This window comes from Lissotriton vulgaris, chromosome 7 (genome assembly GCF_964263255.1).
Source record: "Lissotriton vulgaris chromosome 7, aLisVul1.2, whole genome shotgun sequence".
Taxonomy (NCBI): domain Eukaryota; kingdom Metazoa; phylum Chordata; class Amphibia; order Caudata; family Salamandridae; genus Lissotriton; species Lissotriton vulgaris.
The window spans coordinates 934,524,025-934,540,486 of NC_141695.1; the positions used below are offsets into that span (position 1 = coordinate 934,524,025).

A 16,462-nucleotide genomic window follows, 5' to 3' on the forward strand; every position below is an offset into this window, starting at 1 on the left:
TCAGCCTCGGCGCCTTCCCTTTCGGCGTCTTCCGGAATCTCCCCGTCTTCTTGAGAAAGGCTCTTTTTCTCTACCTCCTGCGGCTGTAATTGGTTGTCTTCGATGACGCTTTCCGGTCGTCCTGCAGGTGAGAGGTCGGTAGGTTTGGGTTAACCCTGTCACGACTGGATCCTGTCTCGTCTTTCTGCGCGGGTAAGTGGCGTCGGCCGACCTCTCTACTCCCCCTGACATTCCCCTACCCTTACTTTCCTGCTAGCAGGATATTTTTCAATAGGATGTCTAGAGAGGAAATCAGCAATTGCCTGGTCTTTGCCTTTTGTATGTCTGGTGGTGAAGTGAAAGGGCTGAAGGGCCAGAAACCATCGCAGAATGCGGTTATTGTGTCCCTTGTTTCTGGCAAGCCGTTCTAGAGGAGCGTAGTCTGTGTATAGAATGAATTTACTTCCTTCTAGATAATATTTCAAGGACTCCACGGCCCATTTTATGGCAAGGGCTTCCTTCTCTATTATCGCATATTTACTTTCTTTAGGAAACAGTTTTCTGCTGATATATAGTACTGGTTTTACTTCTTGCGATAACACTGCTCCAAGTTCTCTCTCTGAGGCGTCCGTTTGCAAAATGAATGGGCGGGTATAGTCAGGGCTTAAGAGAATAGGCTTGGTGGTAAGTAGGGTCTTTAGATGGGTGAAAGCTTGTAAGACACCTGTTGAGGGTTTTTTAAATATTTTTTCTGTATGCACATCCTTCTTTAAGAGATCGGTCAAAGGGGATGCTAATTCAGAAAAGTCAGGGATGAATCTCCTGTAGTACCCTAAGATACCTAGGAAAGCTCGTAGATCCCTATGTGTTGCGGGGAATGGTAATTTGGAAATTGCCGCTACCTTCTCCTCTTGAGGTTTGATATACCCCTCACCTAAGAGGTAGCCCAGATATTTTACTGACTTCGCGGCCAGATGGCTTTTAGCAGGGTTGATAGTGGGTCCCCCTCTTTTCGGGGCCTGGATGTTATTCTCTAGGTGGAGTAAGTGAAGTTCCCATGTATTGCTGTAGATGACAATGTCATCTATATAGTCCGAAGCATATTCCTGATGGGGTTTGAGAATTAGGTTCATTAGGCGTTGAAAAGTGGCCGGTGCCCCATGTAGACCAAACGGTAACATTTTGAAATGAAAGCACCCACTAGGAGTGGAAAAGGCAGTTTTTTCTTTATCACACTCCCTAAGGGGAACCTGCCAGTAACCCTTACAAAGGTCCAAAGTGCTGATATACTTGCCTTTCCCAATGTTTCAATCATTTCAGCTACACTGGGTAGAGGATATGCGTCAAAGCAAGAGATCTTGTTAACCTCCCTGAAATCAATGCAAAAAGGAATGGACCCGTCTGGCTTAGGCACGATAACAATCTGGGAGTCCCATTTGCTTTTGGAGGGCTCAATAATGCCCATCTGAAGCATTTGCTGTACCTCTGCTTCAATAGCTCTTCTTCTGGCTCCCGGGATTCGGTAGGGTCTCAAGGGTACAGTTTTCATGCGCTCTGTGTGAATGGCATGTTCAATGAGAGTTGTTTTTCCGGGGGTTAGGGAGAACACCTCTTCAAGAGGTAGTATTCTGTCCCTCAGCTCCTCACTTTGGGTAGGGGACAAGTCATGGTCTAGGCTCTGAATGAAAAGGTGGCCGCTCCCACCCTGATTGAGCATAAGAGACGGTCGTGGTCCCTCCCACCTTTTTAGAAGATTTACATGATAGATCTGCGGGTTTCTTTTTTCGTTGGGATCTAATTCTAATCGGTATGTTACCGGAGTCACTTGCTCAATGACTCTGAATGGTCCCTGACATTGGCCTAGCATTTTATGTTCCGAGGTAGGTCTTATCACCAAGACTAAGTCATCTACACTTAGCTTCCTTTCTTTTGTCTTTTTATCGTTTTGTCTTTTCTGCTCTACTTGAGTTTGTTCCATGTGGGCCTTTACTATATCTCTCATTTTGTAGAGTCTGGTTTTTAACCCCAAAACGTAATCTGGTAGTGACTTTTCTCCCTCTGGCTCCTCCTCCCATTCTTCCTTCAGCATATCTAAAAGGGTCCTGGGTTGCCGACCATACAACATTTCGAATGGGGAGTAACCCGTGCTCTTCTGTTTACAACGGAGAGCAAAAAGAGCTAATGGTAACATTTCCTCCCACTTTTGCGCCTCAAGTTCCAACAGTTTCTTTAGGTTGGTTTTTAAGGTTGCATTGTATCTTTCACACAGACCATCTGTTTGGAGATGGTATGCAGCTGTTCTAATTTGTTTTATGTTCAATTGTTGGCAGACTTGCTTCATTAAATTCGATACGAAGGGGGTGCCCTGGTCGGTTATGATCTATTTAGGAAACCGACTCTCGAAAATGTTAATCATGGCCTTTGCTATCTGTGTTGCATTAGGTTGTCTCAATGCTACAGCTTCTGGGAATCTGGTGGCATAGTCGACTACTACCAAAGCATATCAACACCCACTACGAGAAGCCAAGAGGGGCCCAATAATATCCATTCCTATTCATGAGAATGGTTCATCTATTATCAGGAGGGGACGGAACGGGACTCGCAGAAGAATGACCTGGCTATATTTTTGGTATATAGGGCATTCCCTACAATATTTTTGGACCTGCTGATATACTCCAGGCCAATAGAAGTGTTCAAGTATGGCTTGGCCAATAGAAGTGTTCAAGTAAGGACTTTTTGTTTCCACCCCCCCCCCCCCCCCCCCCCCCCCCCAAAATGACCGCCTAGGAGGTAACTATGGGCCAGATATAAAACCTTTTCACTATGGGATCCTGGCACCAGCAGCTCCCTTTCCTATATGATAGACCCTTATTCCTGAAGAACTGGGGACCAACTTGATCTGGGTCTTCCTGCTCTAGAGATCTATTCCAAGCTTCATACAACGTGGGGTCTTCTCTTTGTGCTGCTCTAAAGTCCTGGTCATGTTCCCATAACTTGGTGGTGGCTGTTTGTGTCAGCGCAACTGGGGCCCATTGATGTTTTTCTCTCTTTCTTTGTTTTCTGCTTTTACGGGATTTCCCAGGACATAGTTCGTGATCAGGTACTTGTGAGAAGGGAGCAGTCTGTCTCCATTCAGCTTCCTTGGGGACTGTGTCTAACAGAAGTTGGTTCATGTAAGGATAGTCGGTCCCTAAAATAAACGGTTTTGGTAATTGGGGAATGAACCCCAATTTTAGTGGAACGGCGTCTAGAGTCTGATCGTGTTGAACAAAGACTTCGGTGGTTTTATAGGGCTTCTGATCCCTGTGTACACACTGTATGTTTACCATACCGAAGTCGGACTGCACACCTCCTGGTATAATCTGAGGTTGGATGACGCTTTGTAAGCATCCTGTGTCTGAGGGCTCCCCTTCTTTCCCCGTTAACCCTCACTGTTCTGTGAAAGGGAGGGGTATCACTAGGGATGGGGTTACAAACAAAGGTCCTGGCAAGCCAAATGTCCATGGGCTCCTCCTTTTTGGGGGCATAACCGCGCAATATGCCTGTATACCCTCCAATTAAAAAACTGAGGTCCTAATTCTGTTGGTGGCTGAGTTGAAGGTGGTGGGGGTCCCGGTAACATCGTAACAGTGTCTGTTCTTCTCATGGGTGGTGATTTAGGAGTGCGAGGATTAGAACCCCCACTCCCAGGTTTCTAATGGCTGTCACCCCGTCCTTTTTGGATATCTTGAGCGCGGTAATAGGCACTTGCAATTTCTACAGCTTTTTCTAAGGTGAGGTCAGTATGCTGTCTGACCCATTGTTGTATGGATGGGTGAAGAGAGTTTAAGTACTGCTCCATTTATACTTTTTCCATGATTTCTGCTTTTGTGGCAAGGTCGGGTTTTAACCATCTGTCCGCCATGTCACAAACACTATAATATAGTGCTCGTGGTGTCTCTTGGGGTCCTTCCTTTATTTGACGCAACCTAACCCAATATGTCTCCTGATCTAACACCATGCGTTCCAGGATGGTCCTCTTGACGTCGAGATAGGGAGTGGTCCCAAGAGGGTTCGCAGCCTGATAGGCGGATTGGAGCTCTACAGAAAGCAGGGGACCCAGATACTGGCCCCATTTCTCTTCGGGCCAGGCAGCCACCTTAACCATTCGTTCAAAGTTTGCAAAAAAAAAATCTGGGACCTCTCCACTGACATATTTTTGGAGCACTACTGAGGGCAGGGTGGGATTCCCCCACTGTTGTCAGGGTTTCGGCCAGTCTAGTGATCGCATTTACCTGGGTTTGGCTCTGTTCGGTAAGGGATCTATGGAGCTTCTCGCGATCCTCTTCAGCCACGGTGACATACCTCTCCATAACTTAACCCAGTTTTTCCTGGTTTTCAGCCATTCTCTGTAGTACAACCTCCATTTCCGACGATCCCACTTCTGACACCACCTGTTGGAGGGAGGGTCGGAAATGAAAGCTAGGAGGCTGTATGGGGTGAATACTTGTGTCCAAAACTTTAATGAAATAACTTTAGTACAGGATTGTTGACCCAGGAGAAATTAAAAAAAAAATATGGGGTGGTGAAGTTTTGTTCTGTAGGTACAGTTTGTCAGGTGGGATACACCGTCGTCAGTACTCGGCCTCCTCTCTGGAATCTGTTGCTCTTCCTCACAGGCAATGGTGTTCCCCCAGGATACTCAGAAGGAAAACAAATAATAGTGGCGGTAAGTTTTCTGAGCTGTTTTGGTCTTTCTGTATTACCCTTTACCTTCCTTAGGTGCTCTTTTGTGCTGAACAAGAAAAGCAATGGTGTGACTGGTGAGGGAGGGACATGCAGGTATCGGTGGGAAGAGGTCAAAAAAAGGTACACAGGCTAAATTATTGTATCCGGGTTCGTTTTTAGAAAATGGGGTCATAAGTACCTACCCCTGACAAAAGAAAGAACCACAGGCCCAACCAACAAGAACACGTTTCTCAACAAATTAATATTGCCTTCAAATAGAAAATAAAATGGGCACTAGGAGCGGTCTATTCGCCTGATGACCAAAATATAACAAGAAATGCCCCGGGATCCTATGCATGTGGAGGGATGAAATCAAAGCCCCATTGAGACCTTCTGGGCGATTAAGAATTGTAGTCTGCCCCACTTCAATGCCCACTCCCTTTCTATCCCCCCCCTCCCTTTTGTTGTGGGCACGTCCCCGGCGATCGGTACACTCACCGCCAGTGCCGTAACTCCCCAGAGTTACGGCGGAAAGCACATGTCTCCCCTGGGCGTCCACCACTCCTCACTCCACGACTCCGTTTCTTCGGTGGTGGCGTTGGTGGCTCGGTCCAACCATGGATTCCCTTCCTCTGGTTCCAGCGACAGTCTCAGCTCCCTCCTGCGGTCCTTGGCCTCGGCGTCTTCCCTTTCGGCGTCTTTCGGACTCTCCCCGCCTTCTTGAGAGAGGCTCTTTTTCTCCACCTCCTGCGGCTGTAATTGGTTGTTATGTTATGTTATTTATTTTTTTGTATAGCGCACGGCTACTCAAAAAGAGTGTCCCGGCGCTTTATTGGAAAAGGAAGGCTGCAACACAATAACATAACACCGGTAAAAGAAAGGACAGAAATGCAGAAAAAGTACATACAGGACAAACAGGCTACTGAGTAAACAACCAGGTTTTAAGGCCCTTTCTAAAAGCAAGGAGACTGGTAGCTCCCCAGCAGAGCAAGCGGCAGAGAGTTCCACAACTGTGGCGCCAGCAATCCAAAAGAGCGGCCTCCCAGGCGAGCTCTCTTCACACGCGGGACAACCGCCAAAAACAGAGATTCCGACCTCAAAGACCTGGTCGGCTGATAGAAGACCAGTCTCTTTTGAAGGTATTTTGCTCCCACCGCGTGGAGAGCTTTATAGGCCAGAGTCAAAGCCTTGAAGGCGATCCGTTTCCGGATAGGAAGCCAGTGCAAAGTTTTTAACAGGCCCGATGCACTGGCCCGTCTATTTAATCCAAAGATTGCTCTCGCGGCAGTGTTCTGCACCACTTGAAGCCGCTGCAGCAAGTACTCTGGTAGGCCCAGGTAAAGAATGTTGGAATAATCCAACCTGGACCCAATCAGAGCCTGCACTGTCAGTTTCCTGTGCTCCTCAGACAACAGGGGAAGGAACCTCCGCAACATCCTAAGGATGCCGAAGCAGGTGCCCGCCACGCCAAGGATCTGGGATTTCAATGTTAACCCCTTATCCATCTTGACCCCCAGATTCTTAGCGACATGGGAAGAGCAAGACGGAGGAAACATATTAATCGGCCACCAGGCCTGCAAATCTGGCTCTGTGTCGCACCCGAAGAAGAGTACCTCGGACTTATCGGAATTGCACTTGAGGCTGTTCAGTTGGAACCATTGGAAAACAGCCCCAAAGCAATCCCGGATACTCTCCTCATCGAAGTCTCCTCCTCTCTTACAAGAGAAGAGGAGCTGGGTGTCGTCAGCGTAGGACACGATCCGGGCGCCATACGACTCCGCCAACGCCGCCAATGGGGTCATAAAGATGTTAAAAAGGGTTGGGCTCAAAATAGAGCCCTGTGGGACCCCGACTCCCAGAGGCGGCATCACAGCGGAATCTGGCGACGCCCAGACCGTTTGCCGGCGGCCGGCTAGAAAGGAAGAAAACCAATCGAGCACCGTCCCCCGCAGACCTATCTCAAAGAGTCTTGCGAGGAGGCCATCATGGGGGACGGTGTCGAATGCCGCCGACAAGTCCAACATCACCAGCATGACTTTGCCCCCAGAGTCCAGAACACCTTTAATGGTTTCTGAGACCTCAAGGAGCGCAGTCTCTGTGCTTAGATGGGGACGAAAACCCGACTGGGTGGCATGCAAGATCTCGTTGGTCTCAAGAAAATTGGAAAGCACAACCTGAACGTGCTTTTCCACAATCTTCGTGAAAGCCGGCAGCAGAGAAATGGGCCTATAATTAACCGGGGCCTTCGGATCTAGGCCAGGTTTTTTTAGCAATGGGATCACCATCGCCTGCTTCCAGGCTTGCGGGACCACTCCCTGGCTCAGCGAAAGATTTAACAGCGGGTTTGCCAGAGGATTGATCACCTCCGCAACTTTCGCTAAAAATTTAGCAGGGCAAGGGTCGAGGGGCGACCCCGATTTGAGATTGCCCATTATCGCTAAAGAGTCAGGGGCAGAGATCGGTGGAAACACACTCAGCGTCGCACCTGGCCAAGCCCGCGGGGATAAGGTGGTCACAGGATTAGTCTGGCCCGTGGGCCCAGGCGATGGAAAAGAATCCTGTATGCGTTGGATCTTGCTCGTAAAGAAATCAGCAAGGTCCGAAGCCCAGGTGCCAGTTGGTTTTTCGTCCGAGGTGTTAGACCATGGGGAGATAAATTCTCTCACAATGGAGAAAATCTCCTTGCAAGAGTTGGAAGCAGCTTCTATTCTCCTAGCTAGATATGCTTTCTTTTCCAGGCGAATGTCCCGGTGATAGGCCTTGACCACCGTCTTATAGGTCAGCTTGGCTACCGTATCATATTGTGCCCGCCAGGCTCTTTCGGCTACCTTACACTGCTGCCGCGAGGCCGACAGTGCTGCGGTGAACCAAGGCGCAGAGACCATTTCTTCGATGACTCTTTCCGCGTCGTCCTGCAGGGGAGAGGAGATGAGGTTTGGGTTAACGTTGTCACGACTGGATCCTGTCTCGTCTTTCTGCATGGAACAAGCACCTGGGTAAGTGGCCCCGGCCCCCGCCTCTGGACTCCCCCTGACAATCCCAAACCCTGATACTGGTAGCCCTCACTTGGGCCAGACAGCCCTGATGTGCATTGCTCCTCAAGATGTCAATCAGCCCCCTTGGGAAGCTCCCCAATGGGGCTGAACTTCTCAGACAGAACCAAGGGCAAGTCTGACACTCAGATGCTCAATCTGGCACATGAGGTCCTAGAATTTGTCTGACTGCACCTTTCACAGGAGTGCCTGGACATCTTACATGAATCCCACAGGCCTACCACACATCTGCCTTACAGCAAAATAGAAGAGATGTGTCTACTATAACATCTACAAACACCTGGACCACATTGTCTACCATCTAGTCTAGGGCGTTTTCTGTTTCCTTCATCTGCAAAAATCAGGGCTCACATACACTACTATAAGCCTTCATTTAACAGCGATAGCTGCTTACATGCAAAATGGATTACTCCTCCCTCTTTCACTTTCCCTGTAATTAAGGCCATCATAGCAGCGGTCTCATCCTCCCGGTGGCACCAAACAGAGAATTGTTTGAAATAGACTAATTCATTACAATTGTTTATACTGTTTAAGCCCTTAATCCTTAACCAGGAGAAATGCTGACATGACTGTCCCATGAAACAATCCAGGAGCTGCAAGATCATAAGCTTCATTAAAGAGGGTATATCATTACAATGTCAAAGATGCCCAACATGCTGTAACAACCTATTCGGAATTGCAGCTTATTAAATGTAATGAGAAATACAAAATGTTGTTCTATGCAAGGGGTAGGCCTCAGAGTAGAGAAAAACGGTTTTAGGAGTTTTTCACTACAGTGCATGTAAAATTTAAAAGTACATGTCCAACCGTTTAATTACAGAGCACCCTGGCCTGTGGCTACCGAGGCCTTAGGTGTGACTTGTAGGTAATGAAAAGCGCTTAAGGCTTGGCAAGGGGATTTAAGTACCAAGACAACATGCTTTAAAGTGCTACTTAAGTGGGTTGGCCAATAACCCACTGATAGTATTTAATTTACAGGTCCTGGGTATATGGTATACCACTCTACAAAGGGCTTCTAGGTAAACTAAATATGGCAATTACGTGTATGCCAAACAAACCATGTTTGGGGAGTGATCTCAAAGACTTTAGCACTGGTTAACAGTGGTAAAGTGCACAAAGTCCAAAGGCTAACAAAAACGAATGGCAGCAAACATTGGAAGTCAAGTAGTCAAAATGTTTGGGGGAAGAACACCCTAAGGCTGCCAGGTCTAACAACCCCCTTTGTCTTCCTTGTCCTGGATCAAGTGCAAGCTTAAATGGGTTTTCTTCCCCAGGGATTGCCATAGCTGTCCATAGTTACTGATGCTTGCTGTATGGCCCGGAGGCCTCTCGTTGAACATCTCTGGTCTCATTGTATTTGATCATTGAACAAATCCACTTACAACATTGGTCTGCTGGAATTGAGGGTAGGCCATCCTAGTATGTTCATCTCTACGCACAGTAGTACAACCATGTGTCACTTGAAGAAATGCCTAGGACTATGAGTGAAGCTCAAACTGTCTAACATTAGCTGATTACGTGGAATCTGTAAATAATAGCAGGCCCTCTCTCAGGTGATCAATAGTAAGGCAGAACCTGACCTCTCGGCCCAGTTGGTAGCTCTCCCAGTGTGGAGTCTCATTTTTTATTACATTTCTAATATGTTTTGCTAAGCCTGGTAAGTTACTTCTTTTTGTTACACTTGTCTAGATGGGTCTGAATATTTCAGCGATTGTCACAACACTTAATATCCCACTGTTGGAAGGTTTAAAGATACATACATAAGTTAGAACACCTCTGAATTTCTCAACTGTAAGAAGCTAGTTAAAGAGCCTCATGCCTTTTCGTAGTGTTCCTAACACTCTATTAGGAAAGAGACTTTTTCCAAAAGAGAGAGTAGGTCTCTTGTTTTTCCATCTGATCTCCAAAGATGTCCCACAAGTATTTCAGATTTCCATGTAAATATGTTACAGGTGTAAGTATCCTGTTGATAGAATTGTTCTTCCTCTTGGTTCTTTTCTCGTGGCTCGTCCATTACACTGGAAGACCTGAGCTTGCTAATGTTTTATTGTGATCAATATAAAAAGGGTGCCATAATGTAGAAAACTCTTAATTTCGAACACCAGTTATCTATTGTTTGTCATTACATTCATATGCAGTCCACCTACATTCCAGATAATTACATTGTAAATAAGAATTCTGGCCTTACTACTTTATTCAGTAGATTCTCCTTCATTTATTAGATTCTCACACAATCTTGACAATTCAACTGCTACTGTGATACATGCTGGGATTGTAGTGTCTTAAATTGAGTGCATTTTTCTTTTTGCTTAAGGTCATGTGCATATAGAAATATTTTTTTCATTTTTCGCCTTAAAATAAAAAAACTAAAATACTCAGCAACACATATCCATGCAATTGGTATGCTAATTAGATTTCCATTTTTTTAATGTATTGTGGAGACTGTACAATGGAAAGTAAAATGACTCCACTTGGTTGAGCATCGGCATTAAGAAATTATTTGTCAGTATGTTTTATTACTAAAGGTTTCACCTAGACAATACTATATTTTTTTAAACCTTTATTCATCATTTTACAGACAGCAATTAAGATTAGCATGGTCAACAATTAGTCGCACAGAGATAACTATGGCAGAACAGTCTTACACACTCCGGATACATGAGCACTAAGATAGTACAGTACAATCAAAGTGGATATTGAATTGGGTATAACATTCAACCAACATGGCGTACCCATTATGCTCCTAGTGCTCTCCATCAGACAAAGACGATTTACTGTTGGCCGCACTATATCCACCTGCAAACAGGGAAACCATTTTCCTGTGTAATTTCACCATATATGTGCCAGAAGTACATCTGAACCTCAACTGGGCTAGTATCCCAAACCCCCCAAAAATCTGCATCGGCCAAGCTAAATGTCTCTATTGATACTGCTACTGCTTGTGGCATCCCAGGCCATACTAATTTTTAAATGATTGTGATTGTTCTTTGCAGTGTGTATGAAGGCAACTCTAACCAGTTTATTTCAAAATATCTTATATGTATCTGTATATGAGCTATATTATTTTTCCTTAACTGTATTCTCACTGACTTCGAAGAGATCTTCCAGATTATTTTAAATACAGTGAAAGATTCTAAGGCAGAACAGATACTGCTCTCCATTTTGCAACACCTGCTGCTCATCCGAAACGACTATGAAGCCAGGTATGTCTGACCAGCATGAAAAAAAACTTTGTATGCTGATGCATTTTCTGTGAATCCTGTGTTGTCTGAATTCTGCTTAATGATGCTACTTAAAAGTTCCCATCATTGTTACCTGTTGAGATGGTGCCCTCTTTAGTGAGATGCTTCTGTCAGTCCTTTATATTTATATGTTTGTGGCATGTGTTGGCCGTAGATACATCTGCTTAGCATACTCCTGCCCTCTAGTGTTGGGCCTGAATGTTTGCATCTTAATTTTCTTCTAAGGAGTCTTTTGAGTCACAAGGTATGGTCACTCCTCCTATAGTCTGCATTGCACTTGATCATCGACTCGTTTGTTAGATTGTTTTTCTTTGCCATCGGGTTTTGATGTATATCTTGGAGCTCCGGGACCAATGTTTTTACACCTTCCACATGGCCTTTTCAGCTCACCCGGTTTATAACCCTTTGACAGATAACATTCAGAAGACAACCATCAACTGGCTTTCGTTATGTTTCTTTCTGCTTTCCAAAGCTGAGTCTTCTTCCAATGTCAATGCCATCTTCTTCCACTCTATCCGCACAGTGATAGAAAAGACTCCCTTCAGCTTCTTCCCCAAGTGTCATGCTAAATATTCCAGGCAGGACATACACTGTCTGCAACCTCTGCCTGTCTCCAGAAAACAATGAAGCGCTGTGTGAAGCTGGCATGGCTTGCTGGTCAAATAACTCTTTGCAGCTGGGCCCATACCACCATGCAAGCACACTGGACCGAGAAGGGGCCTGATATCTTTGGGGACCAACCACTTGATCTCCAAACATGAGAGGAAATCGAAGGAGAAGTAGGAGGCCAGGACTTGCCTGTGGACATCCCTATCCTACTTGCCAGCAGTGGGAAAGGGTCTGACTCCGAGCATGAACCAACAATCTCGAAGGGGCATGTGAGTACACCGGCGAAAGCCTCACACACTAACACAAATGCATTCACATTGGCTCACGGACCTCCACTGCCCTCAGGCCATGGAGCTCTCTGACATAAGTCAAAGCAGCTGGCTCCTGTCCCTCTGCCTAAACCAGCACGAAAAGGCATTGAAAAACCAAAGGCAACGACCTTCTTGAAGTGGCAGTCAGCCCTAGTGCCGGTGTAAAAAAAATGCCCACCTTGGTGCCAGAAAAGCTTATGACTCCCCCTGTGCAGAAAAATCGACAGCTTCCAACTTGAAAACTCATTCTGCATAAAAGGCCATGCATACCTCGGTGCCAAAAACACTGTCTGCACCCAAGCTATTGGCCCTGAAAACGCTCTTGACGCCATAACTACCAAAAATACCAAATGCTACCACCCCTCACCACGCCAGTCACCACAATGATTATGACCTCCATCCACTCTGAAGGACCGACAGACCCCTGCCCCCACCATGCCTTCAACCTGGGACAGGAGGAAATTGCTATTGCAGTCACCAACATTTATCACCTTGCCCATCTTCCCTGATGCCTGGAAACCCGCAGAGATGAAACCCCTTTTGAAGAAACCCTCTGACCCCAGCGAACACAAGAACTATTGCTCCCTCTCGCTGCTCCGCTTCCCGGCTAAGGTCCTGGAGAAAGCCATTTGTCAGCTCACAGACCACCTGGCAGGAAACAACCTACTGGATGCTACCCAGCCCAGCTTCTTCTCCAACCACAGCACTGAAACCGCCTTGATAGCTGCAACGGATGACATCAGTCATTCTCGACCGGGGCGAGACGGCAATCCTGATTATCCTAGACGTCTCAGCCAACAAGTGGTGGCCGAAAGTACTCTGACCCTTACCTACCCCCACCTACCATGCCAGTAACCTCTGCATCATCCTGGACAGCGACCTCAGCATGAAGCACCAGTTCAACATGGTAACCTCATCCTGCATCCAAACGCTCCAAAATATTTTGAGGTGGATCCTCACTAGCTCCAGGAAAACAGTAACTCAAGGCCTTATCACCAGAAAACTGGACAGCGGAAATACACTCGTTGCCGGAACAACCTCCCATCTTCTCAAAGGTCTACAGACCGTACAGAACGCCTCAGCCAGACTCATCCTCGACCTGCCCAAACATACTTGCATCGCCCCACACCTCAGAAGCCTCCACTGACTCACCTTCTAGAAAAGATACCAATTTAACTACTGACTCATGTCAAGGCCCTGAGGCCCTTCACAACTCCGAACCCTCCTATATTAACCATTGCCTGGTTTTCCTCCAGCTGTCCAGACAACTCTGATCTGCCTCCTTCATACCCGTCCCCTGCATCATGAGAAGATGCAGTGGAGGTAGTTTTTTCTCCTACGTCTTCCAAATTCTGGACTCGCCCCCCCACCACCATTGCTAGGCTGCACCAAAAGATTAAGCGGTTGAGCCTCTACTTAAAAAGTTACAAGAAAAACTTGACGCCAAGCAAAATACTTAACCCAGACACTGGACGAATGGTTACAAAGGCACCTCCATCACCAACAAACAAGATCACTAAGATCAAGAAAACATTTGAAGAGAGGAGATCATGGGACCACAACTACATAAGACTCCAAAAAAGAAACATAGAGACAGATGTGCTAGTCCCATACTGTTCTCTCAGCTACCACCTCCTCCACCATTACCTACATCCTCTCCTCCTCCACCCATTCTGCTACTAACACCAACTACACCACCCCGCCTCGATCATCACTACAACACTCCCCTCACGCTCACCCTTGGGTGTCACCCTCACTATCCCCACTGGTGAAGCATTGCTCAAGGGATAACACTGACCCCTATGATCAACCATACTCGGGGGACCCTCAAAATATCGACAATTCATGGGATGACTCCAATATAGACCCTCCAGATGATACTGACCATGACCTTTGTAGTGCTTAATCTGTTAAAGAAACATACATACCTGGGCTCTCATCAGGAGTACCCTGCCGCTTACACTACAAATTGCCCCTACTATGCTACCAACGATTCTAACAGCACATCTACTAACCATCACACTCCTACAGGTGTAATAATTCGGACTATTTCATGCCCCCAAAGCTAAAAGTAAGGCTTGTGCGGCAGGTAATAGTAAATTTTTAATGAATATTGAATTCATTTTTAAATGTTGTTGTGATCATCTCTGAATTAGCCAGACATCGTCACCTTGTGGCAGACTGTCACAAGCTCTGGTGTTGACATGTAAGTGCTGGTGCTGAGCACCGGAAAGCACAGGCTCAAACTAAGCACTGCCTTTAACCCTCTAAGCCCTCCTCACCAGACACTTAAAAACCTACTAACACTTCAGAGAGGCCAGGACAAAAGGGCATCAAAAACGTGCACTTCCACAGATGCAGCCTCAACTCAAAAGTCTAACAACTTCCATCAGTCTCAGTAAATACAACTGGCATACTTGGTCACAGTACAGAGGCATTAAGGGTTAAGGTCATGGATCCGCTTCCAAAAGGACCACCTCCACATGTGACTTTCCAAGCCACCACCTACGCACTTAACACCAGTACGGGGTCGGCTAAGACTACTACACACACACTGGGTACAAATTACATCAGACCAGTGTGTACTTGCTATAATAAAAGCTGAATATTGTCTCAGTCACATCTCCACCTTCCAGTATCCCACCTCGCATGCAATCTGTCACAAGAGCATCTCTCACTACTTCAAGAGGAGATTCACGCTCTCATTCAAAAAGGGGCCATAGAGCCAGTCCCACCACAATGCCAAGGATATGTGGTGTATTCACTCTACTTTCGCATTCCAAAGAACGACAGTACATTAAGGCCTATATTGGACCTCAGGCTACTCAATAAATACATCCTGTCTGAGCACTTCCACATGGTAATGCACCAAGAAGTTAAACGTTTGCTCCAGCAAGGAAACTTCATAACAGCCATAGATCTTAAGGATGCCTATTTTCACATTCCAGTACATCCAGCCCCTCAACACTATCTCAGTTTTCAAGCAACTGGCCAACATTACCAGTTCAAAGTGTAGCCATTCAGAGTAACTACTGCACCAAGAGTATTCATCAAATGTCTCTTGGTTGTAGCAGCGCATCTCTGAACGGGGAGCACACATGTGTTTCCATACCTTTATGATTGGCTAATCATGAGTGGAAGCAAACAGCAATGTCTGCAAGCCACTCAAAAGGTAATCCGCCTTTAACACAAATTAGGCTTTATGCTCAGTACAACAAACTCTCACCACCTCTCCTTACAAATTCAACCATTCCTAGGGGTAACCCTAAACACCATTACAGCCAAAGCCTATCCCAATACAGCAAGAGTTCCAAATTTTCAGCTAGCTTTGCCTCTTTTTCAGCTACATCAAGTAACATCAAAACCACTTTTTAGGGATGATGGCTTCATGTATCTCCATAGAGCCCCACGCTTGCCTAAACATGCACCCCTCCAATGGTGCCTTTAATCATATTGGACCCCATCAGATGGGCATCTTCAAGATCTAATGTGGATAGGGCCGCCCAATCCTCTGCAGTGATGGAACAACAACAATCTGTTGCAGGGTCGGCCCTTCAAAGCCTGCAGTGTTCCTCAGGTAACCATTACAACAGATGCATACCTACACGGTTTGGGGGTACATATGCAAGAGGTCACAGTGTGTGGTCTATGGGCTCAAACGTAAAATTCCTACTTATAAATCAACTAGAGCTTCTTGCGATTCTATTAGCTCTCAAAGCTTTTCAACAACATCTTCAACACAAGGTGGTTCTAGTCTGCATCTACAATATGACCGTAGTGTATTCTATTCAGAAACAGGGGCACACAGTAAATAAAGCTCTCCCGCATAGCCGAATGCATATGGCACTGGGCCATATCTCACAAAGTTCATGTCCTAGTATAATACCTGACGAGGGTGGACAACAACTTCACAGATATGCTCAAAAGGAATGCAGCAGCCGGTACATGAGTGGCAAATAAAAACAACACTTCTACAATCATGTTTCTGGCCTCGGGGGAACCCCTGGGATAGACCTTCACCACACACCACAACGTGAAATGCCAAACCTTCCTCACCTACAGTCCAAAGGTAATGCCCTATGTATCATATGGTCAGGGATATTACACCCCTATGCCAGGTAGCGGAATCTAGCAATCTGGCTCCTGATCCATTTCCTAATCCATTTATAAAAAACAGGCCTTGCGTATGCCTCTTTTAGACTGTACTTGACAGCACTCCCTGCATGCATGTAAAATAGACAACACGTGTCTTTATTTAAAATCCAGTAATTAAAAATGTTATGGAAGGGTTAAAAAGTCATTCCCCCGCCCCCTCCATCCCACCAGCACCAGTCTGAAACATTAATATAATACTGACCAGGCTTATGGGTCCATCTTTTGAACCATTATGTTAATGTGTTTTACAGTTCCTCACATGGAAAGTAGCATTCTTAGTGGCTATAACATCTCTTAGACGAATAAGTGAACTCCAATGGCTCACTCTGCAAGAACCCTTCTTTTACTGATATATTAGTACTAAGAACAAACCCCAAATTTCTCCCTAAAGTGGTTTCCCGGTTTC

The 16,462-nt window shown here is 46.1% G+C and overlaps 1 protein-coding gene across 1 annotated transcript in view; it reads left to right on the forward strand.

Annotated features, from left to right (window-relative positions):
- DIAPH1 (diaphanous related formin 1) overlaps nucleotides 1-16,462 on the forward strand; it is a 1,314,985-nt gene that overhangs the window by 656,826 nt on the left and 641,697 nt on the right. The window contains exon 12 of the mRNA XM_086931364.1: nucleotides 10,826-10,942. Within this exon, the coding sequence (XP_086787490.1) occupies nucleotides 10,826-10,942 (117 nt within the window). The remainder of the gene's footprint in view (nucleotides 1-10,825; nucleotides 10,943-16,462) is intronic.